We start from the raw sequence: 24766 nt of genomic DNA on the forward strand, positions 1-24766 counted from the left end.
GTAAACTAAGACATTAATTGACATTAAAAATTTTTTGATCTGACTTTATGGATTAAAAATGAGGGGGATGGTGTGCAGTAACATATAATAACTTTTCATTCAACTTCCAGAGCATTTCTTTATTCAGTCCTTTAGTAAGGTTTACCATGAAATTTTACATACATGATGGAAAATGGAAAGGACATACTAATTACATGTCAGGAAAAAAGATTTTAATGGTGTTGTTATATAGTGTATTGGCTAATTCCAGTGGATCCTGCTCTCTCACTGCTGACATTATCTCCAGTATTTGACTAAAAGAGAAAACAAAAATGGATGGTTATTTCCAAGTACCTGCTCAGTTTTAAAGGTTTCCTCTTCATCCATGCAAAGGAAGCTCTTGTACGAGCACCTTTAACATAATAAGCTTTAACCAGCTATAAAGTTTTCAACAGAAAGGCTTAACTGCTGCCATATTTAAAATAGGGTAAGTTGAGACAAGGACCAGGTTCAAATAAATTCTAAAACCAGCCCATATTAGGTCTACCACAAATTAATGGAACTAACCCAGTGAAGACGACGAGTTCTTTTAAACCGTAAGTCATTATGCATTCATTAGTGGGTCATGATGAATTTTCAGAAAATTGTAAGAAAAGGAAAAGTACATTGCACTTAATAAGGGAAGTACTGTTTCATTTTTGTTTGGTTTTATACGTACGTGTGTGCTGAGTCGCAAGGTGGGTGGCATTGTGGGTACAGCAAAGTTTGAGCACCTCTGCTAAGAGAATTAGTCTCAAAGGACAGCAGGAAGTTGCTGCATCATCATTAGCACGGTGACCGCAAAGGAAGTTACAAGTTATTTACTTGGAATAATGCATGGTTATTGGGGGAGGGGGGAGGAGACGTGCTTTCTCCTCTGTACTTTTTCCCTGCACGATCAAGAACAGCCTGGGTGGCAGATCTTTCAGTTTCTCTGCCTAGAATAATCATCATCATGAGTGTTCTCTAGCTGTACTATATGTAATGTTTTTATACATGAATTAGAAAGTTCTAAAGTCCAAATTAAACATTTAAATATTCTTGTGTTAAGTTTTTTGTCCCTGCTATGGGTTTCTTAAATTAAAGCAACTAAAGGAATTAGGGACAGAGATTAGAGACTTACTGGAATTTTTTAAGTACATAATCGTAACACAAAAGCTTCGCTTAATACAGACTAAATTTTTATTATCTAGATCAAAGTATGCCAAAAGCAAATCTGTTAACATTTAAATTGACATTAAGGACCCAATTTTCTTAGTAAACCACAGAACTTTCCTCTGTTAACTACTCAGAATTAGAACTTACCTGCATAATGTGTGAAATCAGTAAGGTTCCTGCCACCCATCTCCTTTTTCAGTCCTTTCTCTGTGCTGATATGTTAACAGCTTTTTAAAAACCACTGCCATTTTCCTGCTGAAAATCCTTTGGGTCCTGGTGAAATCTAAACTACTAAGGTTGGCATACAGGAGCCCTCACCAGTCTTCCCAGACTTATTACTTACCCGTGCATCCTACTTTTTGTCACAGTAAACTCATTGTTTCCCCTCTGAGCAGCCAAGCCCTTCTGCAGCCTGCCTTTGCTCAAGGCGTCCGTCCTGTCCTGGCCTAACTCCCAGTTGCACTCTGTGACCAGCTGAAATGTCACCTTAGTTAAGCTACTTCCCCACAAGGCAGGCAGTGACTATGTCCTGTGCTCCTAGTCGTATATTCATACCTCTGTGACAGAACTAACATCTTGGATTATACTTTCTGCTTCTTTGCTTCAGGAGGGCAAGGATTCCTGTCTGACACCTTCAATGTCTTATCCAAAGTGCCTGGCAGAATGTATCTCGTCATCTGCTGGGTGGATGCGGGCAGGGACTTTGATTCTTCTATGTAACCTCAGTAACTTACACCTTCCTGACATACAAGAGCTTCAAAATGTGTTTCATGGAATTTATAATCTAAAAGGGAGAAAAGATCTCTATAAAAATAATTAAAATATAAAACTGTTAATAGATGGGATTGATAAAAATGACTTTTTAAGTAGGAATTAATTAGTAATTGGCGTTAGACTAGAGGCATGTGTGTTTTTGAGATATGGTTTAAAAACTTTGTAAATGCTGGCTTTCCCAAGCTCAGCCTCCTCAACTGGTATTCATAGTTGCAGCTGAGACTCAAGCTTTCTTGCTTCTTAGCAGTCTGCACTTGGAAGACCACCGAATTTTGTTTTACAGATGTGTAACCTAGGTCCAGAGCTATACTGTATTTAACATTAAGGCAGTATAGAAAACTGACTTGGATCCCCGTTGGCCAATACTTCCTCTAAGCTGGCTGCTGGGAAAATACCAGTTTGTTGTCTCTAGTGTCTCTTTAAATCTCCGAAAGTTTCAGAAATAATTGTCTTCTGACAATCTGCAGGTAGCTGCATTTTATAAAAGTTACAAGTGATTCTTTACTAGCCAGGATTTAAATGTATTCCTCAGCCTATGGGTTTTAAAACCATCCTTGCCAACAACAGAATGTTAACAAAGGAAAATCTTTCCAGTATTATTTTTGTAGAATAATTTTTCACTTTTCTGCTTGCTGCATTTTAGATCTTATCTGATACACTTACCTGTTAAAAGCTACTTAAAAAATGTATATGAAAGGAATTATTACAACCTAAAATTAACAGTTCAATTGCCTGAACTGGTAAACCATACTTGATTGATACAGTCTAGATTTAAATTATCAGCTTATGCAAACAAAAACTGGATGTGCCCATTAAAATGATATAAAGTTAACCTGTAAGTTACATGCTCTATAGCTCCTTAACAGTTAGATGGGTAAACAGCCCTTCTTTTCACATGCTACGTGTATTATAATCAAAAACTAATTCTGAATTTTTTTTTTTCTCCTTTTGGGGTAGGAAAAGGAAATCCTTTCTATACCTTGCCCTTTTGTTCAGGGGCTCAAAGAAATGTGTTACTTCTTAGGTTTATTCAGGTTGTCAATTCATTTAAAATACAGATACCATTAAAAAGGTCTCCTGCTAAGAGTGCATTTTTATAACCATCAGCCAGGAAGCAGTATGAGAATCTTTTCTGCCTTTCCTACAACATGACAAATGACCAAAATCACATGAAGTTCTTACTGCTGTAATAAAACCACTTTTATTGAGCTGAGAGGTTGAAATGGTATGAAGAGGGGCAGAGACAGAGCAACTTAGTGCAAATCCTTCCAAATCCTTTCAAAATGGTGGCCTTTGAGCTGAACTTCATTTGAATTTCACCCAACTTTAGTCCCTTGAGTTCATTCTGTAAGTGGCATTTGGTAGTTGACTTTAATGTTCTGAAGACCAAGAAAACAAAATACTTACATTATATGGCAGGGTTCATTCCTGTCTTTCACACAGTGCCCATTTTCCCACTTCTTTTTGGTAGGAAACGAAGTTTTTACATATTTTGACCCAGCATGTGTACTTTTCACTCCACACCAAGGTGCATCTGGAGTTGAGCAAAGAAAGAAGTCTCTTCAGAGATTTACCTTTCAAATTACTGATTTTTTTTTTTTAAAGTTTTAAATGTCTATTCTTGGGTGAGAGAATAGGGGAAGGGGAGAGAGAGAGAGGGAGACATGGAATCTGAGGCAGCCTCCAGGCTCTGAGCTGTCAGCACAGAGCCCGATGCGGGGCTCGAGCCCACGAACTGTGAGATCATGGCCTGAGCCGAAGTCGGACGCTTAACTGAGCTGCCACCCAGGCGCCCCTCAAATTACTGTTTTTGTAATGAACATTATCAAACAAATAATGTAAATTCCTAAATACAAGCTAAGATTCAAAGCAAAAAAAAATCTAAGCACAAGATTAAACCTTGAACTCTACAAATTTTTAAATGCATTTTTAAAATTTTAATTGCTTTTTAGGAGTCTTATTTTTTTTCTGCTAACATTACTGTTGGTGTATGACATACTTTTAAAAAAGAAAGCTAAAAGAACACCAATTATAACTAGAAAAAAGTTAAACCTCTATTTGCCTCTCCTGAATGGGAAACAGTGGCTTTCAACACTAGGATTATTCACTTACCTCTTTCTTTAATAAAGAATTGTAAGAATTTACACATTTTACAAGCATTGTGCTTTTAATAAAATAATTTGTCATGACTCTCCAAGGAAATAAACCTGATTCTTCAGAATGGCTTAGTCTTGACTTTACTAAAAAGTCCATATGTGTAAGTAAAGCCTTAAGTTCAGGGCTAGGTAAAATTTTTAGCTTCTAACCTTGTTTTAAGAGGCAACAGATTAATTTCTAAAATTCTTTGACTAAACCAGTTTGATTTAAATTTATGTACTTGAAAAGTATCGTAGAATTAAGCCATTACAAAGATGACATTATGTAAAAAAATGTTTTGAAGATTTTGAAACCCTGAGGTGAAATAAGACTACTAGTTTAATAAAATATTTATAACCTCCTTAGTCACCACATATTCTGACATCCCATTTTTAAGTGCTTGGCTTAGTCAAACTTCTAAAATTGAGAAACTTGATTGGATACTTGTCTGTTAATTAATAAAAACCTCAAAGGTTTTCTGAAAAGTATAATTGTTGAGATTGAGCGTCTTTAAGATATTTAACTTTTGTCTAGCTCTGTTTTGGTATGGTTTAATATGAAAATGAAAGTTCAAAAAGCATAAACTTACCAGTTTCAATCATTAATTTTTCACTAGGTATTGACTTCAAAACTTCCAAATTAGCCTCAGTTTTCAGTGAGCTTAAAAAAAATTTCAGAGATAATAAGAAGGTATATTTAATGAGGAACTTTTTTTTGTATTATAAACTTACCTAAAACATTACAAAACCTAAAATCCCCAAACAAAACTTTGGTTGGCTCTAATGGCAGTATACACATTTCTATCCTTACAGAATCCGGATTAAGATCTATTCCAACCATATCCTGGCTTTTGGGGGATGCAGTTTTGTTTTTTTTTTTTTTTGTGCTTATCAGTTGACCAATAAAAATCAGTCTGTGTAAAACTTTAAAGAATTCATTTGCTTCCCTGGGTAATTTGCATAACGTAGAAAGGCTCAAAATGCTGAGTTAGAAGGTCTGGTCAGTTCTGTATGGGCCAAGTATTGGTACAAAGATATCAAAGTTAATGCTTCACTAACCAGAAATCGAATCTTCACAAAGGATGAAAATCATAGTCTCAGAACAAGCAGCATTTAACAAGGAATGAAAATGACAACCTAGTTAGGAGATGTCAGTTTGAGTCTCCTTTTTTGGTGCCCTTTCCCCCACATCTGGAAACAGGATCTTCCATTACTTTTGACATTCCGAAACTTGATGTGTTAGAACCCTTCCAATTTAGACCCCACCCCCCACCCCCAACTCTGAGAAAAATTATGGGAAAAAAGGAATTTTCCTCTTTTGTCTTCTCTCTTTCTGGGACTTTGATTAGTCAATTTTGGGACTCCTGAATTAGTCTGCTAGGCCTTCTTTCTTTCATCCATTCCTGGGAAATTAACTTTCATTTCCTTAATTTTCATTTTCAGACCACGAGACGACTGTTTTATTGGTCTCAGTTCTTCACTTTCCTTGAATAGAAATGTATCTATACCCTTGCTATGGTTTCTTAGAAGGAGGAGCTTAAATCTGGCCATGAGCAGAAGCTTGAAATGCACTGTTTTGATTTTGACGGCACTTTTGTGATCTGAGAGTAGCATGCATTTAACATCTGTTGCCTCTTCAGCCTGGGCATCCAGAATGAAAACACGTAACTTGGATCTGAATTCAACATGTAGCCTGAAAGATCTGCCTCTATCAGTCAACCCCTAGCTAACCCAAAGACTCAGCAGTAAGAAAAAAATACCTCCTGTCATAAGCCAGAGTTTTGGGATGGTTTGCTATATAATGTAATGATGATTAATACTGTCCTTACGTTGCATTTTTAATTTTAGCATATATATAACTTTCTTTCTGGAGAGGTTAAAATATATATAAAACTAGAATATAAAAACCCCCATGTATTCATTACTTGGCCCCAACAGTTATCAACTCCTGGCCGATAACTATCCCATCCACTTGTCCCAAACCTCTTCTATATAATCTTGAAGGAAATTCAAATTGTTGTAGTTTCTACATTTTAGCATTTATTTCAGAAAATATTTCAGCATGTATCTTTAAGCATGAATATTAAAAAAAAAAATGCAACCACAATACTATTATCATGTTTAAGAAACCCCAACTCTTTTAATATACCAGTATTCAAACTGTCACAGTGTCCTACATTCTTGTTGTTTGTTTGACTTAGGATCCAAATGGGAGCCACGCATTGCAGTCTAAATCTCTTAACCTGTTAAATTTTCCTGCATCTCTTCTTCCCCTTAAAATTTATTTTATGAAGAAACCCAGTTGTTTGCCTTGAAGTTTCCTGGTCTTGATTCCATCTGTCTCCATCTGGCTTTGTGTCGGGCCTCTGTATACTGTTCTGTTGATGTATATGTCTGTTTTTGTGCCAGTACCATACAGTTGGGTAGGTTCCTTTTGTAACGGGAGCATAGTGAACATACAATATTACAGTAGTTACAGGTGTAAACCATAGAGATTTGACATTTGTCTACAAAATGCTCACCATACAAACTTATTACACTATTATTGACTATATTCTCTACATTGTATTTTGCATCCCCATGACTAATTTATAACTGGAGTCTGTACCTCTAAATCCCCTTAAAACAGCCACCAGTTCTCTATTTTTAATTTTTTTGTTTGGTCATTTATTTTTTAGATTCCACATAGAAGTGAAATCATAAAGTATTTGTCTTTCTTTGTCTGACTTATTTCACTTAGCATAATACCCTCTAGGTCCATACATGTTGCATATGGCAAGATTTCATTCTTTTTTTATGGCTGAGTAACATCCCATTTTGTATATGCAAACCTTTGTCCATTCATCTATTGACAAGCACTTAGATTTTTTCCATATCTTGGTCGTTGTAAATAATGGTGCCGTTAACACAGGGATGCACGTATCTTTTTGAATTAGTGCCTTTTTTTTTCCAGGCAGATAAGCAGAAGTGTAATTATTGGATTGTGTGGTATTTCTATTTGTAATTTCTTGAGGAACTGCCATACTGTTTTCCATAGTACCTGTACCAATTACAGTCCCACCAACCCTGCACAAGGGTTCCCTTTTCCACACCCTTGCCAACACTTGTTATTTCTTGTCTTTTTGATACTAGCCATTCTGACTGGCGTAGGTGATACCACATTGTGGTTTTGATTTGCATTTCCCTGATGGTTAGAGACATTGAGCATCTTTCCACGTGTCTGTTGGCATGTGTATGTCTTCTTTGAAGAAATGTCTGTTCAGGTCTTCTACCCATTTTTAAACTAGATTTTTTTATTGGTGTTGAATTGTAGGAGTTCTTTACATGTTTTGGATATTAACCACTTATCAGGCTTATCATTTGCAAATAGTTTCTTCCATTCAGTATGTTGCCTTTTTGTTTTGTTGATGGTTTCCTACACTGCGCATAACCTTTTACTTCAATGTAATTCCTGTTGCTTGTTTTTTATTCTGTTGCCCTTGCCTGAGAACAAATCCAAAAAATACAGCTAAGACTGATGTTTAAGAGTTTACTGCCTATATTTTCTTTTCTTTCTTGAACTTGATGTTCAAGAGTTTACTGCCTATGGTTTCAGATCTTACATTTGGGTCTTTAATGCATTTTGAATTATTTTCGTTTATGATGTAAGAAAGTGGTCATTTTCCCAACATCATTTATTGAAGAGACGATCTTTTCTCCTGTGTATTCTTGCCTCCTTTGTTGTAAATTAATTCACTGTACAAGTATGGATTTATGCCGGAGCTCTGTATTCTGTTCCACTGATATGTGTCTGTTTTTACAAAATTTTATTTAAGTAATCTCTACACCCAATGTGGAGCTTGAACTCATGACCCCGAGATCAAGAGTCACATGCTCCTCTGACCAAGCCAGCCAGGCACCCCCTTGTGTGTTTTTGTGCCAGTATCCTATAGTTTTGATTACTATAGCTTTGTAGTATAGTAAATCTGAGATTGTGGTAAGATTGCTTTAGCTCTTCAGGGTGTTCTGTGGTCCCTTACACATTTTAGGATTTTCTCTGAAAAATACTACTGGTGTTTTGATAGGGATTACACTGAGTCTGTGAATTGCTTTGGGTTGAATGGACATTTTAACATTAATTCCTCCAATCCATGAGCATGGAATATCTTTACATTTATTTGTGATATCTTCACTTTCTTTCATCAGTGTCCTAGCGTTTTCAGAGTGTAGGTCTTTAACAACTTTGGTTAAATTTATTCCTACGTATTTTATTCTTACACAATTGTAAATGGGGCTTTTTAAATGTTTGTTTATTGAGAGAGAGAGGTGGAGAGGGAATCCCAAGCAGGCTCTACGCTATCAGCACAGAGCCCAGTGTAGGACTCGATCCCACAAACCGTGAGACCATGACCTGAGCTGAAATCAGAGTCAGACACTTAACCCACTGAGACACCCGGGGCGCCCCAGTGGGATTTTCTTAATTTCCCTTTATGCCCATTTTAGTGTACAGAGACCCAACTGATTTTTGTACATTAACTTTCTATCCTGTAACTATAGTGAATTCATTTATTCTAATTGTTTAGGGCTTTCTAAAAATACTATGTCACTTGCAAATAGCGACAGTTTTCCTTCCTACTTACCAGTGTGGATGGCTTTTCTTTTGCTTGTCTGATTGCTGTGGCTATGACTTCCAGTACTTATGTTGAATATAAGTGGCATGAGTGGACATCTTTGTCTGTCTTGTTCCTAATCTCAGAGGGAAAGCTTTTAGCTTTTCACCACTGAGTATGTTAGCTTGTCATTATCTGTCCTCTATTATGTTGATGTGTGCTCCCTCTGTACTCCCTTTGTTGATAATTTCTATGAGTGGATGTTAAATTTTGTCAAATGCTTTTTCTGTTGTCTATTGAAATGATCATATGATTTTTATCCTTTCCTTTGTTAATGTGCTGTTTGATTTTCAGACATTGAACCATCCTTGCATCCCTGGAACAAATCCTACTTGGTCATGATGAATGATCCTTTTAATATATTGTTGGATTCAGTTTGCTGATATTTTGTTGAGGAATGATATAATCATGTTTATCAGAGATACCTGTAATTTTCTACTTTGTAGTGCCTTTGGTTTTTGGTATCAGGGTAATGCTGGTTTAATAGAATGAATTTGGAAGGATTCCTTCCTCTTCAATATTTTGGAATAGTTTCAGAATAGGTAGTAACACTTCTTGAAAAGTCTGGTACAACTCATCTGTAAAGCATCTGATCTAGGACTTTGGTTTGGTGGGAGTTGTTGGATTTTGTTGGTTGGGTGCATGGGTATTTTTTTTCTTTTTTTAATGTCTCAATTTCATTACTAGTCATCAGTCTGTTCAGATTTTGTTTCTTCCTAATTCATTCTTGGTATTTTTCTAGGAAATCTATCCATTTCTTCTAGGTTGTCCAATTTGTTATATAATTTTTCACAGTAGTCTCATAATCCTTTCTGTTTTGTGGTGTTGGTTATTTGTCATTTGATTTTGAGTCCTCTCTTTTATTATAAGTCTGGCTATAGGTTTATCTATTTTGCTTATTTTTTCAAAGAACCAATTCTAGTTTCATTGGTTATTTTTTTTTCTCGTTTCTTAAGTCTGTATTTCATTTATTTCTGTTCTCTTTATTATCTCTTCTAATTTTCAACTTCATTTCTTCTTTTTCTAGTTTCTTTGTGTGTAAGGTTAGATTGAGATTTTTGTTTCTTGAGGTAGGCTTGTATTGCTCTAAACTCCCCTTTTATTTAAAAGTTTTATTTATTTTGAGAGAGTAGGGGAGGGGCAGAGAATCCCAAGCAGGCTCCACACTGTCCGCACAGAGCCTGACACGGGGCTTGAACTCACCAATTGTGAGATCATGACCTGAGTTGAAATCTAGAGGTGGACGCTTAACTGACTGAGCCACCCAGGTGGCCCTCTGAACTTCCCTTTTAGAACTGCTTCTGCTGCATCCCAAATATTTTGAACTTGTTTGAAATTGTTGTTTTTCCATTTGCATTTGTCTCAAGGTATCTTTTTAATTTCCTCGACCCAGTTCAGTAGCATGTTGTTTAGCTTCCATATTTTTTCCCCCATTTTTCCCTATAATTGATGTTTTAAAAAAAATTTTTTTTAACGTTTATTTATTTTTGAGAGAGAGAGACAGAGTGTGAGCAGGGGAGGGGCAGAGAGAGAAGGAGACACAGAATCTGAAGCAGGCTCCAGGCTCTGAGTCGTCAGCACAGAGCCCGGCATGGGGCTCAAACTTATGGACCGTGAGATCATGACCTGAGCTGAAGTCGGACGCTCAACCGACTGAACCACCCAGGCGCCCCTATAATTGATGTTTTTAAAGATTTTATTTTTTAAAGTAATTTCTACACCAGTGTGGGGCTTGAACTCACAACCCTGAGATCAGAAGTCACATGCTGTACTGTCTGAGCCAGTCAGGTACCCCTCTGTAATTGATTTCTAGTTTCATACTGTCGTAGTCAGAAAAGATGCTGGATATGACTTCAGTCTTAAGTTTGTTTTGTGGCCTCACATGTGAGCTATCCTGGAGAATGTTCCATGTGCACTTGTGTATTCTGTTTTTGGATGGAATATTCTGTATATCCATTAAGTGCATCTGATCTATTATGTCGTCCAAAGTCAGTGTTTCCTTATTGTGTTTCTGTTGGATGATCTATGCATTGATGTAAGTGGGGTATTAAAGTCCTCTACTATTATTACTATTCATTTCTCCCTTTATGTCTGTTAATAAATTGCTTTATATATTTAGATGTTCCTATTGGATGCATAGATACTTACAATTATTATATCCTCTCGTTGGATTGATCCTTTTATCATTATGCAATGCCCTCTTTGTGTTTTGTTAGTCTTTGTTTTAAAGTATACTGTATCAGGGGAGCCTGGGTGGCTCAGTCGGCTAAGCATCCAACTTTGTCTCAGGTCCTGATCTTGCAGTTCCTGAGTGCAAGCCCTGTGTTGGGCTCTGTGCTGACAGCTCGGAGCTTGGAACCTTCTTCAGATTCTGTGTTTCCCTCTCTCTCTGCCCCTCTTCTGCTTGCACTCTGTCTCTCTCTCCCTCAGAACAAATAAACATTAAAATTTTTTTAAGTATACTATATCCTTTAAGTGTTGCTAGTGCAGTTTTTTTTTATTTTTTTTTATTTGCTTCTATTTGCGTGGAATATCATTTTCCTCCCTTCACTTTCAGGATGCATGTGTCTTTTTTTTTAATATTTATTTTTGAGAGAGATAGAGCACGAGCAGGTGAGGGGCAGAGAGAGAGAGACACACACAGAATCCGTAACAGGCTCTAGGCTCTGAGCTGTCAGCACAGAGCCTGACATGGGGCTCAAGCCTACAAACTGTGAGATCATGACCTAAGCTGAAGTTGGTTGCACAAATGACTGAGCCACCCAGACACCCCAGTCTATGTGTTGTTTCTTTAGATCTGAAGGGAATCTCTTGTAGGCAGCAATTTTTTTTTTAAACCCAGTCACCCTATGGTTTTTGATTGGAGTATTTAATTAACATTTAAAATAATTATTGACAGGTATGTGCTTATTACCATTTCTCTGTTTTCTGGTTGTTTTTGTAGTTTCTTCCTCTTGCTCTCTTCCCTTGTGGTTTGATGGCTTTCTTTAGTCTTCTGCTTGGATTCCTTTTTACTTTTTGTGTATCTATTATAGGTTTTAAGTTTGTGGTTACCATGAGGTTCATATACAACAGTCTATTTTCAGTTGATGTTTAAGTTTGCACACTGAAAGCACTACATTTTTATTCTTTCCCCAAGTTTTATGTATATGGTGTCGTATTTTACATTTTTATTTTGTGTAATTACTAGAAATATAACTGATTTTACTATTTCTTTTAAATGTCCTATTAGTCTTACAAGTGGTTGCTCTACTATATTGTATGTTTGCTTTTACTAGAGACTTATTTTCTGTTTTCTGTTTATGATTTTCTTCTAGTTGGCATTTTCTTATCTACTTAAAGAAGTGCCTTTAACATTTCTTGCAAAGACCATTTAGGGATGATGAACTCTTTTAAGTTTTGTCTGAGAAAACCTCTCTCCTTGAATTCTGAGTAACTCTGCCAGACACAGTATTCTTGGTTGTAGGCTTTTTCCTTTCAGCACTTTGAATATATCACGACACCACTTTATTCAGGCCTTCAATGTCTTTGCTAGAAAAAAAAAAAAAAATCACCTGATAGCATTAGGGGGGTTCCCTTGTATGTAATCCGTTGCTTTTCTCTTACTGCTTTTAAGATTCTCTTATTAATTTTTGACCTTTTTATTACTAAGTGCTTTAGTGTGGACATCATTGGGTTCATCTTGTTTGGGGCTCTGTGTGCTTCCTGGACATCTATTTCCTTCCCCTGATTAGGAAAACTTTCAGCTATTTCTGCAGATTTTCTGCCTCTTCTTCTGAGACTCTGATACTGCGAATATTAGTATACTTGATGTTGTCCTAGTTGATGTTTTAAAAATCCTCATGTTTAAAAATTCCTTTTCTGTTCAGCCTGGATGGTTTCCACTACCTTGTCTTCCAGGTCACTGATCTATTCTGCTGTATCCTCTAATCTAGTAGCGGATTCTTTTTCACTTCATTTATTATATTCTTCATCTCTAATTGGTTCTTTTTTATATTTTCTCTTTTTCTGAGTTTATACAACTCGTTTCTAGTTCAGTGAGCATCTTTATAACCATTACTTTGAACTCTCAGCTAGACTGCTTGTTGTGGTTTTATTTAGTTCTCTTTGTGAGGTTTTCCTTTGTTCTTTCATTTAGAATAAACTCTTGTCTTCTCATTCTGTTGACTCTGCTTTTCTCTTTGCATTACATCAGTTACGACTCCTGGCCTTGCAAGCAGTGGCCTTGTGTAGAAGTGTCCCGTGGGGCCAAGCAGCATAATCCTACCCACCCCACCAGGGCACCAGAACCAAGTACCCCAGGGATAGGCCATGTGGGCTGTGTGCGCCCTCCTGTTGTGACTGTGCTGCAACTGCTGCAGGCATGCTGGGTGGGGCTGGGATGCAGTCCCAGCCAGAGCTGTCCAAGGTGTGGTGGGGCGGTGGTTGCTTTGCGGGTTCACCAGTCCCAAACAAGGCTGACCACGGGGTATGGCAGAGCAGGTGCCGATTAAGAAGGGCACCTGCCCGAACTAGCAGGTTGGGTGGGGTGGCTCAGACAAGGAATGCCAAGGCAGGGTGAGCTGTGCTAGCAAGCTAGTTGGAGAGGGTCAGACTTGGCTTTCATCATTATCAGGCCGGCTAGGCTGGAGAAGGGCAAGAAAAATGGCACCTGCTACACTCCCAGTCCTGGAGAAAGTTTCTACAGATCCTTGCCCCTCCAGCACAAACCCTAAAATTAGCCAGTAAATCTATTCCTGTATAATCCAGATACTTTTCAAACTGCTGCCTCTCTGCTGGATCTTAGAGTTAGTAATAGAGTGTGCTGGTCCTGTAAGAGTAGTCTGTTTCTTAATGGCACCCTGGCTCTGCTGGAATAAAGCCCTGATGGTTTTCAAAGCCACATGTTATGGGGGCTTGTCTGCCTGGTACAGATCTCTGGAGCAGTTGAGGTGGGGGGTGGGGGCACTCAACATGGGGTTCGATCCCCTTGCTCTTCAGGGAAGACCTCTACCCCTGTGATATCCCTCTCGGTTGTGAGTTGCCGTACCATGTAACTGGTTCCCTACCATGTCTCTGCTCCTTCTTGCTTTCTCAGTGTGGCCTTTTCTTTCTCCATGGAAGAGTCGTTCTGCTAATTAGGTCATTTTCCGAATGACTTGCATTTCACGTAGTTGCTGCCTGGGGTGTGTCTGTGGGAGGAGGTGGGATCCTCCTCCTCTACGATGTTCCCTGGTCATCTCGACATTAAGAAAATTTTGCCTGCTGTGTTTCTTACACGATGTCGAGAACACCATCCAGAGTCTTGACCAGATTCAGGTTGGATTTTTTTCTTCATGTTTTTGGCAAGACCTTCATAGGTGGTGGTTATGATCTTCTATTTAGAAGCACATGGTATCTGGTTATATTTTTGTGACATGAGGCAGCCACAGATGCCCAATGCTTAGACCTCTTAGTTTACTAGGAGTTGCAGATGTTGATAGAATCCTATCAACCCTTTATTCACTAGAATACTTGTATGAAGAGAAAATTCCTATGTCTACTATTAGGTACCCAATGGTAGTTGGTAGAGGGGAAAAATATGTATCTTCTTGTTGAATGTGTTGATTCCCTAGCTTAGCCCAATGGTGGTATTAATAACACTGACATTCATTTTTAATCATTAAGGAATTCTTACTTTTATGTTCTTTCTCTTGTTACAGCCAGACTGACAGAATGTTACATTTCAGCCTTTACTATATCAGGTCTCTTTTAAAATTCTTTTTTCTAAATTGTTTCCTCTGGTGTTAATTTTTCTATTTGGTCTTTTTCTTTCTGTTGAGGCACCTCATTTATCTGGTGGTCCTTAATTATCAGTTTACATTTAAGTAGGCTTGAGTTTCTAGTGTTGTGTTTCCTCTGCTTTTGTGTAAACAGAAGACTGTTTTACTGATAGTTCTGAATGGGGACTCTTTTTAAAAAGTTTTCTTATTTTGGTGGGGAGAGGAGCAGAGAGAGAGACGGGGGGGGGAGGGAGGGGGGGAGAGGGGCAGAGAGAGAGACGGGGCAGGGAGGGAGAGAGGGAGAGGGGGAGGGGGGAGGGGGGAGGGGGAGGGGGGGGAGGGGGGGGAGGGGGAGGGGGGGAGAGAGGGAGAATGAATGAATGAATGAATCTCAAGCAGGCTCCATGCTGTCAACAGAGAGCCCGATGTGGGACTCAATTTCACGAAGCACAAGATCATGACCTGAGACAAAAATCAAGAGTTGGACACTCAACTGACTGAGCCACCCAGGTGCCCCTCTGAGTGGGGACTCAATGGAAGCTCCTTGCGGGACACCCAGGACTAGGAATATTGATCTGCAATTTCATCTAAGAGTGAGAAGGTAAGGAGCTGATGGTTAGGCTATTGCTTCTCTAAATGCTTTCCTCTGGCATCAACATAAGAATTCCAAGTCCTGGCTCTCACAATTTGGTTTGTTCATTTTTCTTGAGAAGAGATTTCTCCCTTTGGTAGAAATACTTGCTGCTCTTGTACTCTGTGTATAGCAGTAAATATAGGAGTGAGAGCTTTCTCTATAAAGGCCATCAATCACCCTAATTTGGTCCTATTAGTCACTAATTCTAAACCCAAAGCCCTCTCTCTGATTTCTGCCTGCTAAATTTGCTCCCATCTCCTCTGGGGCCCTTTATAAAGTCTAAGCTGGCTTTTCCAGAAACTCTGGCCTTGTTTCTTTGCCCTTATAGATGCCCATACTCCATTTTGAGTATGTAGGACTTTAGAATGATTTTAAGAGGAGTGAAAGGGAAATGTGTGTAGTTTGCCATAAATATCAGCCTTTTAATGATATCCTCTAGAAAAAAACCAAAATTCTTATTTTCAGCCAACTTAACAGTTGATCAATATGAATATTTCCTAAATATGTTTGATATGGGTACTAAATTTAAAACTTCCAGTTATGAAATTATTTACATAGTTTTAATTTCATGAGATCATATCTTAGTCTTTTCCTACATTAATTCCATGCTTGTAAAAAGTGATCTACATACAGAAATATATACTACCAGAATAAATATTTTTCAATCAAAACCAATTATTGGATGCAAATTAAAAAAATATCAAAGTCGATTATATCTTTAATAAGGTTTCCCATTTAAGGGAGAGCAGCTGCATATTCTGGAGTCAAATCTGAAACTTCCCCATTTTCTTGGGGGAAAATGTTATAATTTAATCCTTAGAAATCAAAGACTTTATGTCACAGGTAGTATAGTCAGATTAAATTACCATACCTCAGAGCCTCAGATTAAGACTACAATAAACTAAATTTCAGAACAAGAACAGAAATACTGACTTTGATTAAATGACTAACATTAGTTCTGAGTTAATGGAGGAGGAAAAAATCTTGTCATTAACTTAATGCCAAATCTTTATAAATTCAAGGTCATTTTGAAATCTCTCAGACAGTTCAAGTTAGTGAAATAAAGGTCTTCTACCTTCTCTTAAAAATCATTTCAAAATAGGGAAAAAAAAACCCACAAATTTTTTGATGAAACCAGGAGATATTTCTAACCCGTAGTCACAAACTATAAAGCAGAAAGTATATGTTAAAATTATAAATGACCTGTTTATGTGCAAAGTGACTTCAGTGCCATGTGCCTACAGAGAGAGATACTGAGGACAAGCAAACCAATTCACCCAAGGAAGTTCTAAGAACTGAAGATCCCAGGTACTGAGGCTGGGATAAGGCAGGGGACTGAGTGGGGGTTGTTTTAAAATGTGGGGTACAGAAAAGAGGGGACTCTCAGATTATTTTCCAGTGAACTGACGCGGAGATGACTCCTTCTGCCCCCCACCCTTGGCCTGAGAGAGAGAAGGGAGGAGAGGGTATGTGGAGTCTCTGGAGAAGCTGAATCAGAGCCGGGACAGGAGAACAAGAAGCACAGAGGACTGCAGGTGAAGATGGAGACTGAATGCTGACTGGCTGGTGAGTTCCTCTCTCCAACCCCATTCTGTTCCAGAACACGGGTGCATTCATGAATCCCCACCCTGTTTTTCCAGCAGAGATCAGAGGATCCCTCTATGAAGAAAAAGAACCCACCGAGAAGATCCCCTGGTGAGGTCAGCTGGCCTGCATGTTGATAGGCTGTCTCCCCACAGAGATTCCAATGAGCTTGTTTCTTAACTTTTTAAATATACAGAGTAAGAATTTCCTGACATTTGAAGGAAGTCATGACAGAGACGAAAAGAGGAAAAAGGCGCTCAGAGGAAATAAAAGCATTCTCCGGCAAACAGAAAATAACTTACCATTCATGTCTTTCGAGAGACGAGAAGATGCATCTGCAAACGTACATAGTTCCAGAGAATGGCAGGGGGAAAAAGCTTTCAGAGATTAAAACCAGCAGCTGAAGTTTCATCAAAGAGGTTGAAAAATATTTCTGAAAGTAGGTGGGAAAACTAGAGATAGAAATTAGAGGGGAAAATATTGAGATCAGATTATGAGCCTGGGAGCTCCAAAGAAAGAGAGAGAAAAAAAAGTTTCCCAGGACTGACAAAGATGAGCTTCTAGCCAGAATGGGCCAGCAGCGAGTGCACAAATTATCGGCCACCTCTGTGAAGTCTGGCAATACCAGAGGTAAAGAACTAAAATATTCCACTGGGAGAAAATAGTAGGTCATGGGGTAAGGACTAGGAAACAGAATAGCCGCTGACTTTAAATCTAGAAATGGAGCCCTTATAAATTCTCGTGAAAATTATTTTTAGTCCAGAATATTATGCCCAGGAAAAATACCAAGTGGAAGGGTTTTTGGTTTAACTATCCAGGCAAACTTTCAAGAATAGAATAAATTCATTTTGAAATAGGTGTTCCATCAAAACAGCTGAATACATGGGATCTAAACATAAGAGTTCTATCAGGGAGCAGACGTGGACTCAAAAGGAAGCAGAAAGGGTCAGGAACTAATGGAGAGATCATCTAGATAACGAGATTATCTGGACAGGGTCCTCATGCAGAAGAACAGATAAAGGCACTTTACAGTTGTTGGAAAGTGTGAGAAGGCTTCAAGTGTTGAAGAAAACCAAGTAAAGAAAAAGGAAGAAAGCTGCCCCAGGAAAATAAAAAAAGTGGTATATCTTGTGGTTCAGCAGTCAACAGTATTTACACAGACATCAATGAAAATACTGAATACGCATAGAACCAAAAACTCTGCAATAGCCACACTGTGACGACTGTGGAGGAAATAATGCAGGTGGCAGGGCAGTCCTGGATGGAAGAACTAAGATGCTCATTTCCTTAATGAAAACAGACAAAGGGAATGAATTAAGAGACAACATCACATACATAATATTTAGTTATATGGTGATAAAGAGCAAAGTGGGGGGGGTGCCTGGGTGGCTCGGTTGAGCGTCTGACTTCGGCTCAGGTCATGATCTCACGGTTCGTGAGTTCGAGCCCTGCGTCGGGCTCTGTGCTGACAGCTCAGGGCCTGGAGCCTGCTTCGGATTCTGTGTCTCCCTCTCTCTCTGCTCCTCCCCTGCTCACACTCTGCCTGTCTCTCAAAAATAAAGATTAAAAAAAAATTTTTTTAAAAAAAAGAGCAAAGCGGGGGTCTCTGGAAAAGCTGACTCAGAAAGCATTGTGTAGAGACTGTATCAGTAAGCTTTTAGAACTACTATTTAGTCCATTATTCATGCATGCCTTTTCACAGTGGTTTATTAGTTAAATCATTAAAATATAGAAGCAGCATTGAGGACATCTGAACTCCATAGCCAATAATTTCATGATTCTATTTTCCTGAGGATATTTTAGCAAAAACTAATGTAATCAGAAGTGTGGTCATTTTAAAGGAATGAAACACTGGAGAGGGAAAGCCAGGGACCCAGCAGTGCTAGCTGACTATGTTGGGTTTATGAGGCTTGGTATGCTGTACCAGCAGAAAGGCTGAGTGCGGGGCCAGAGAACACTGGTTCTCACACTAGGAGTACTTTATACCGGGTCCTTAGCTTCTGTGAGTTTCCTGGCCTATAGAGGTACATAAAATGATGTCATAGTATGACTCTCCCCACATCAGACATCACTTGCATGCACAATGCTGCGAACACATATACTTTAAAGTGATAAAATGACCTAAGTATAAATGGCATTGCCAGAGAAAGCTAGCTGCTGATCTCAGAACAAAATTGGTGTCCATGACTGTAATACAGGGTTAGTAGTTTATAACCTTTAACTTTTTTTTTTTTTAACTTAAGTAGGCTCTATGCCCAACACCGGGTTTGAACTCACCACCCCAAGATCGAGAGTCGCATGCTCCACCCACCAAGTAAGCCAGGCATCCCTATAACTTGCAGGAGTAATGTAGTTTAATTTCTTGTATAATTACTGAAATTCACAAGCCAAGATCCAGGTGATAAATACATTTAAATAAAAAATTTAAATCTTTATCAGCAATTCACTGTAAAACAAGGAATCTACTTAATATAAAACAAACTTAAGGACCTACCAACCATTAAATCCTATATAGAGATCCAAGTCCATCAAGGCAGCTGCTGCTTCCTTGGTACCATCAAACGAATGCACCTAGAACATACAGGTGTAATTTTATTTAATAATCGCTCTTTCTTTAAAAATCCTAAATAACATTAATAAGACTTTCTAAGGAAAAGTGTAGGTGCATAGGGGTTTGTTTTTTTTTGTTTTTGTTTTTTGGGTCAGAGGGTTTCGGATGTGGTGGCCCCTACAATTTTTATTTTCAATTCGAATCTCACAATTATAATGGGTCACCATCTCCAAAGAGGTGAGGCACGAGGGGACGTGGCTGCCCAGACTCTCTCTGTGGCTGTGCTGGTGGCTCCGCAGTACCTTCAGGAATGGGGAATGGACGTGGGAGCCACACTCTTAGGCAAAAGCATGAAGAAAAGTTAGAAATGTGACAAAACCATGTAAAATAAATCTTAAAATGTTGAGTTTTTATTATGTTAGAGGATACTTTTTTCTAGAAAATGACTTTTAGAAGAAATTTTAAGGAGATCTAGAAAGTGTTGCGAGAATGTAACTACAAAACTGAACTGTGAGATGGTAATAATCAGCTCAGTAGGCAAAAAGGAAGATGGTGTTGTTCTCCTTCAAAGATGTAAGGAAGAAAGCATAGTCTTTCATACTTTGGATATATCTATGTAATCTAAACAATAAGTTACACTTTAAATACACCAACAAGTAATGTCATTAATCTGTTACTACAGCATCCAGAGTCAGAATCCACTATGGATAACAGGTTTCTGAAAAATAAAACTGCATTACACGGCTGCCCAAAAGGGTTTATTCTCCTCTCAGCATCTCTAGCTGACTAGAAGATATATCCTCCATTAATACCAAAGTAATTTTAAATATAACTCCTCATAAACCATTGCAGAAAATTCTTTTTTTTTTTTTATTTGACAATCTTTTTTTTAAAGCTTTTATTCTTAAGTAATCTCTACACTCAATGTGGGGCTTGAACTTAAAACCCCAAGATCAAGAGTTGCACGTTCTACTGACAGAGCCAGCCAGGCGCCCCTTGACAATCTCTTTTTTTGATAAAATCAAACATTTAGGTTTGGATTTGCTAAGTAACTTCTTATTTAGAAATGAAGCAAATGGGCAAAGAGGTAGAGCCATTAATCCCCCCATTAATGAAAGCCTCTAAGCCTCTCTCAGTTCCCAAAGGATAAATTAGAGTCAGTAAACTATAGATAAAAACGTGCGCAGTAATATCAACAGCAACATAGAAAACATTATCACCAGCAGTACACGACATGAAGCAGAGGCTAAAAACCTGAGAGAATACAGATGAAGCTATCAAAGCAGCATATGTGGGCAAACAGTAAGCGCTCAGTGCCATTTCCTCTTTCTTTAGTTGGTGTAGTATAATTGATTTTATATACCTGGATAACAGCCTTTTTGCTGGAGATGAGTGAATCTCCTAAAATCACAGGTGAAAATTTGTACATCTGAGCATTTTTTGGAGGCAGATTTTCCAAAGAGCCCATGATCGAAAAAAGATTTAAGGAACACTGCTATGGATACCTGAGCTAAGTGGTGGGCAGATACTGTTTATGGAAACTGTCTCAAGACTAGTGGTTGAAATGACCACACAGAAGTGTTTACAGAGTACAAGCAGATTCCAGAAAGGAGGAGTCTGTAATCAGAGTGCTAAGTGAATACAGTTGACAAATTAAGAAGGCAAACCTGAGGTGAATATTAAAATGTTTCAAGGTATTAAGATTAGTTTATATTTTGCTCAGAATTTAAATTGAAGAACACTGAAGAATGCTGATGGAAGAGGCAGAGAAAAAGAATGGTCACCCATGCTATTAAAATATAGGAGTAAATTCATGGGGTTTTCTTGTGAGCGGAATTCTTGATCATTCTTGTACTTTGGACAAAATAAATGTAATTAAATCGGTGTGATTTAGGTCTGTATTACATCTGGCCCATAGATTTAATAGTAAATTTATGTACCTCAACAAGAGAGGGAAGAAGCTTAATAGCTTTACTGCTGATATCTGGATTCCTTTAGAAGCCAACAGGACTAACAAAGAAGCTTCTGTGCCTCCTTTATTAAAAACAACTCTTCTACTTACCACTCCACCTACACACCGATCTCTGTTTCTTTTCATTATGTCTGCAAATTAAAAACAAACAACTTTTGGCAAATACTTTGCTAATTTCTGAAAAATTCTTTAATTCTAAAGGAGATTTTAGCTCTAACTCACCCAAAAATTCAGCATGTGAGTTCCGACAGTGAAGAAACATTGGTAATTTTGTTTGTTCTGCCAGTTCAAACTGTTTTTCAAAATATCTGCATAATGCCAAAAAAATTTCGTGAATTTTATTTTAGCATAAGAAAAATAATTTTTTTAAAGGACTTTTATTATCTAGGAGATTACAGGACAGAAGTAGTGAACTCAGATGTTTAAAATACAGCTGGCTTAGCCAGAGGCATTGATAATTATCACATACATCTTCCTGAAAGGAATACTTCATTTTCTGGGATTACAAAATCATTTTCAAAAAATGTCTGTTAGTGGAGACCCTGGGTGGCTCAGTTGGTTAAGCATCTGGCTTCCGCCCAGGTCATGATCTCACGGTTTGGGAGTTCGAGCCCTGCATCAGGCTCTCTGCTGTCAGCACAAGGCCTGCTTCGGATCCTCTATCCCCCCAACCCCCCTCTCTGTCTGCCCCTTTCCCACTCACGTGCTTTCTCTCTCTCAAAAATGATAAATAAAAAATTTTTTTTAATGTGTTAGCTTTCCATTATAACTTCTAGGTAAATTAGCACTTTCTTGATCACTAGAAATAAAGAGCTATAACGTTTAAGTCTACAGTGATGGGAGCTGTTCCCTCAAATATACTTTTAACTGGCTTTTCCACCAAACCCCAGCAAATGAAGCAGACACCCTCCCATCACCTGTGGGACCCCTTCCCTGCAGCATGTGTTGGTGGTGAATATACCACCAGCCTCTTGCCTGGAGAGCGGGCTGAGCACCATCAGTGGGAATCCATTCGCTCCAGCAAGAGGCCAGGCAAAGCTTTGTGCTCCGTGTTTTCCATGTGCTGTTATACAAGAAATTATTACCACTAAACACAAGGATGTATTAAATATACACAAAAAAACTAAAACACTGTTTTTCAAAGATCTGAAAATTACATGATAAAATGGCAGCCCTAAATGTTTGAAGAGTACTTTAGAAAAAGGTTTTTCAAGTACCACATACCATTATCTCATTTGATCCACAAAATAACCCTAGAATAGGACAAGAGCTGGTGTCAGTGGATTTAGGACTTCATCCAAGATCACAGAACACAGTGTGATCAGAACTTCAGTCTCTAAGTCCAGGTCCGGCCAAAATGACCCAAGTTGTATTCAAAGAAGCCTTTTTTCCTGGTCCTATAGCATAAGAGCGAGATATAATGGGGTGGGCTGTCCTATGTTTTCTCACTCAGCACAGTGCTCACTAGTTCTCATTAACGGTCATGCAGTTAAAATAAAACCCAGGAATTACAGATAATAAGTGCCTTATTTCCTACAGGAGTTTACCTCTTCTAGGTGCCTTGATTTTAGGGAATAATTTCCCTGTGTTTCACTTAAATCTCTTTTGCTATATTTTCCGCTGTCTTGTCTCCTTGAAGTGTAAGGACAACCATTTTCCTGAAGTACCCCTTTGTACTCTTGAAAATGCTCAATTTTTTTTCATTTTTTTTTTTTTGAAGTTTATTGATTTATCTTTGAGAGAGGGAGGGAGGGAGGAAGGGAGGAAGAAGGAGAGAGGGGGACAGAGAGTAGGGAGAGGGAGAATGAATGAATCCTAAGCAGGCTCTGCACTGTCAGCACAGAGCCTGATACAGGGCTTGAACTCGTGAAGCATGAGATCATGACCTGAGCTGAAACCAAGAGTTGGACGCTTAACTGACTGAGCCACCCAGGTGCCCTGAAAATGCTAAATTTTAAAATTAGAAATAGAAATGTACTTCTTAGTTTTCATAAACTTGGTGTTCTTTGTCTTTATTACCCAATGTTTAGGTGTTTATTTACTTATTTTAAATGTATATTTATTTTGAGGGGGAGAGAAAGAGAGCAAGCAGGGAGGGGCAGAGAGAAAGGGAGACAGAGAATCCCAAGCAGGCTTTGCACCATCAGCGCAGAGCCCGTTGTGGGGCTTGAACCTTCAAACTGTGAGATCGTGACCTGAGCCGAAAGCAAGATTTGGATGCTTAACTGACTGAGCTACCCAAATGCTCCCACTGTGTTCAGGTTTTTAAATCACCTTTTCAGATTCTGCTGGGCTAGAAAAAGCAAAAATAGTTTAACAAAGTGCTAAAATTTCGCAGGGTAGGAAACAAATGAAATCTTAAAAGAAAAGTCACTGTTTCCATAACGTTTAACGTAATACAAGTGTCAGCAAGTAAGTGTGCTCCAGTCATTATATAAACTTGACCATGTATCTGGCTTCTGGCTACACACCACATACCCTTTGTGTTCACCACTCTACATGGATCATTTCTTTCACACAAAACTCCATGTACAAAGCCACACAACCAAGCCACAGATTTACAGAATCTAATGATCACCTTGGGAATAAGCCTATCACAAAACAGGCAAAAGTACAAATTATGAAAATAATAGATGCTCAAGCAGCGTGCCTACAGAATTTTGCATAATATGAGAAAAGAAAGGTCCATGCGTTCAAACTAGGTAGGTGTCTTAAGGAGGCCAATTATTCCTAGTGACATATATTGAGAATAGCTGGTGCTTGACGTTAAACTATTGTCTGTAAAGAAAAAAAAAAGCCACGGTAACTAAAAATAGCATAAGTTAAAGGGCAGGAACTGGCACCTTTCAAGAGACATCTCTGCTTTTATTATTTTTTTCTTAGCTCATATATGAAAACCGCTGTTTACCTGTGTTAGATTTGCTCATTTTAGTGAAACTGTAATTGCTTCTAATTGTAATACTGCTTCTTACATTTTAGGGTCAACAATCAAGTACAGGTCAGCTTGACCTTGGAAAGGTCAGCTTCAGAATAGCGGCTGTTAGTAGTCACGACTGAGGCAACTCCAGAGCACCCAAAGCATTACCACAGTGTACCTTAACCCACGGTGGCGATCCCTCCTCTGGACTGGCTGATGGCAAGGACAGCCTCAATCTCTCCTCTCTGAGGTCCCCTAAATCCCCAAACGATTTTTTTTAAATCCTGTCTGATGTCGGATTTCTTTTTTGCACAGTGTTAATATTTTAAAGCCCCAAGAAAAATCCCAAAGCAAATTCTTCCCACTCAAGTGAACCAAGCTCTAAACTTACAACAAGAAAAGAGAATATGGCCCGTGGCAGAGAAACTGAAAATGCAGGGAATGCTTAAAGGGTAACCCTTCCAGGATGGAATCAGCCTTTCCCTTGTTTTCTGATTTTTTTTTCTTTTTAAAAAATACTTTCCAAAAACCCCAAAGAACAGCCAGTATTTTCTTTACGATGAAAATATTTCTAAGAATAACACAACTGCCACAATTTATTGAACACTTACTTTGTGCCAGGCATGTTACTCT

General features: G+C 38.4%; 1 protein-coding gene across 7 annotated transcripts in view; it reads right to left on the bottom strand.

Moving 5' to 3' along the window:
• TATDN1 (TatD DNase domain containing 1) overlaps positions 1 to 24766 on the bottom strand; it is a 56053-nt gene that overhangs the window by 11424 nt on the left and 19863 nt on the right. For 4 of the 7 annotated variants that reach the window (XM_019459895.2, XM_019459892.2, XM_019459897.2 and 1 more), the window contains 6 exons: positions 21439 to 21524; positions 21307 to 21347; positions 19188 to 19264; positions 4676 to 4746; positions 3358 to 3484; positions 105 to 293 (listed from right to left, as the gene is read on the bottom strand). In XM_019459895.2, coding sequence (XP_019315440.2) covers positions 191 to 293; positions 3358 to 3484; positions 4676 to 4746; positions 19188 to 19264; positions 21307 to 21347; positions 21439 to 21524 — 505 coding nt within the window. In that variant the 3' untranslated portion in view covers positions 105 to 190. Of the gene's footprint in view, positions 1 to 104; positions 294 to 3357; positions 3485 to 4675; positions 4747 to 19187; positions 19265 to 21306; positions 21348 to 21438; positions 21525 to 22133; positions 22280 to 24766 lie in introns of those variants that run through there. The other 3 variants (XM_019459896.2, XM_019459894.2, XM_019459890.2) reach the window with 3 other exon arrangements.

This window comes from Panthera pardus, unplaced genomic scaffold, assembly GCF_024362965.1.
Source record: "Panthera pardus isolate Hobbes unplaced genomic scaffold, ASM2436296v1 HiC_scaffold_7, whole genome shotgun sequence".
NCBI classification, from domain to species: Eukaryota; Metazoa; Chordata; class Mammalia; order Carnivora; family Felidae; genus Panthera; species Panthera pardus.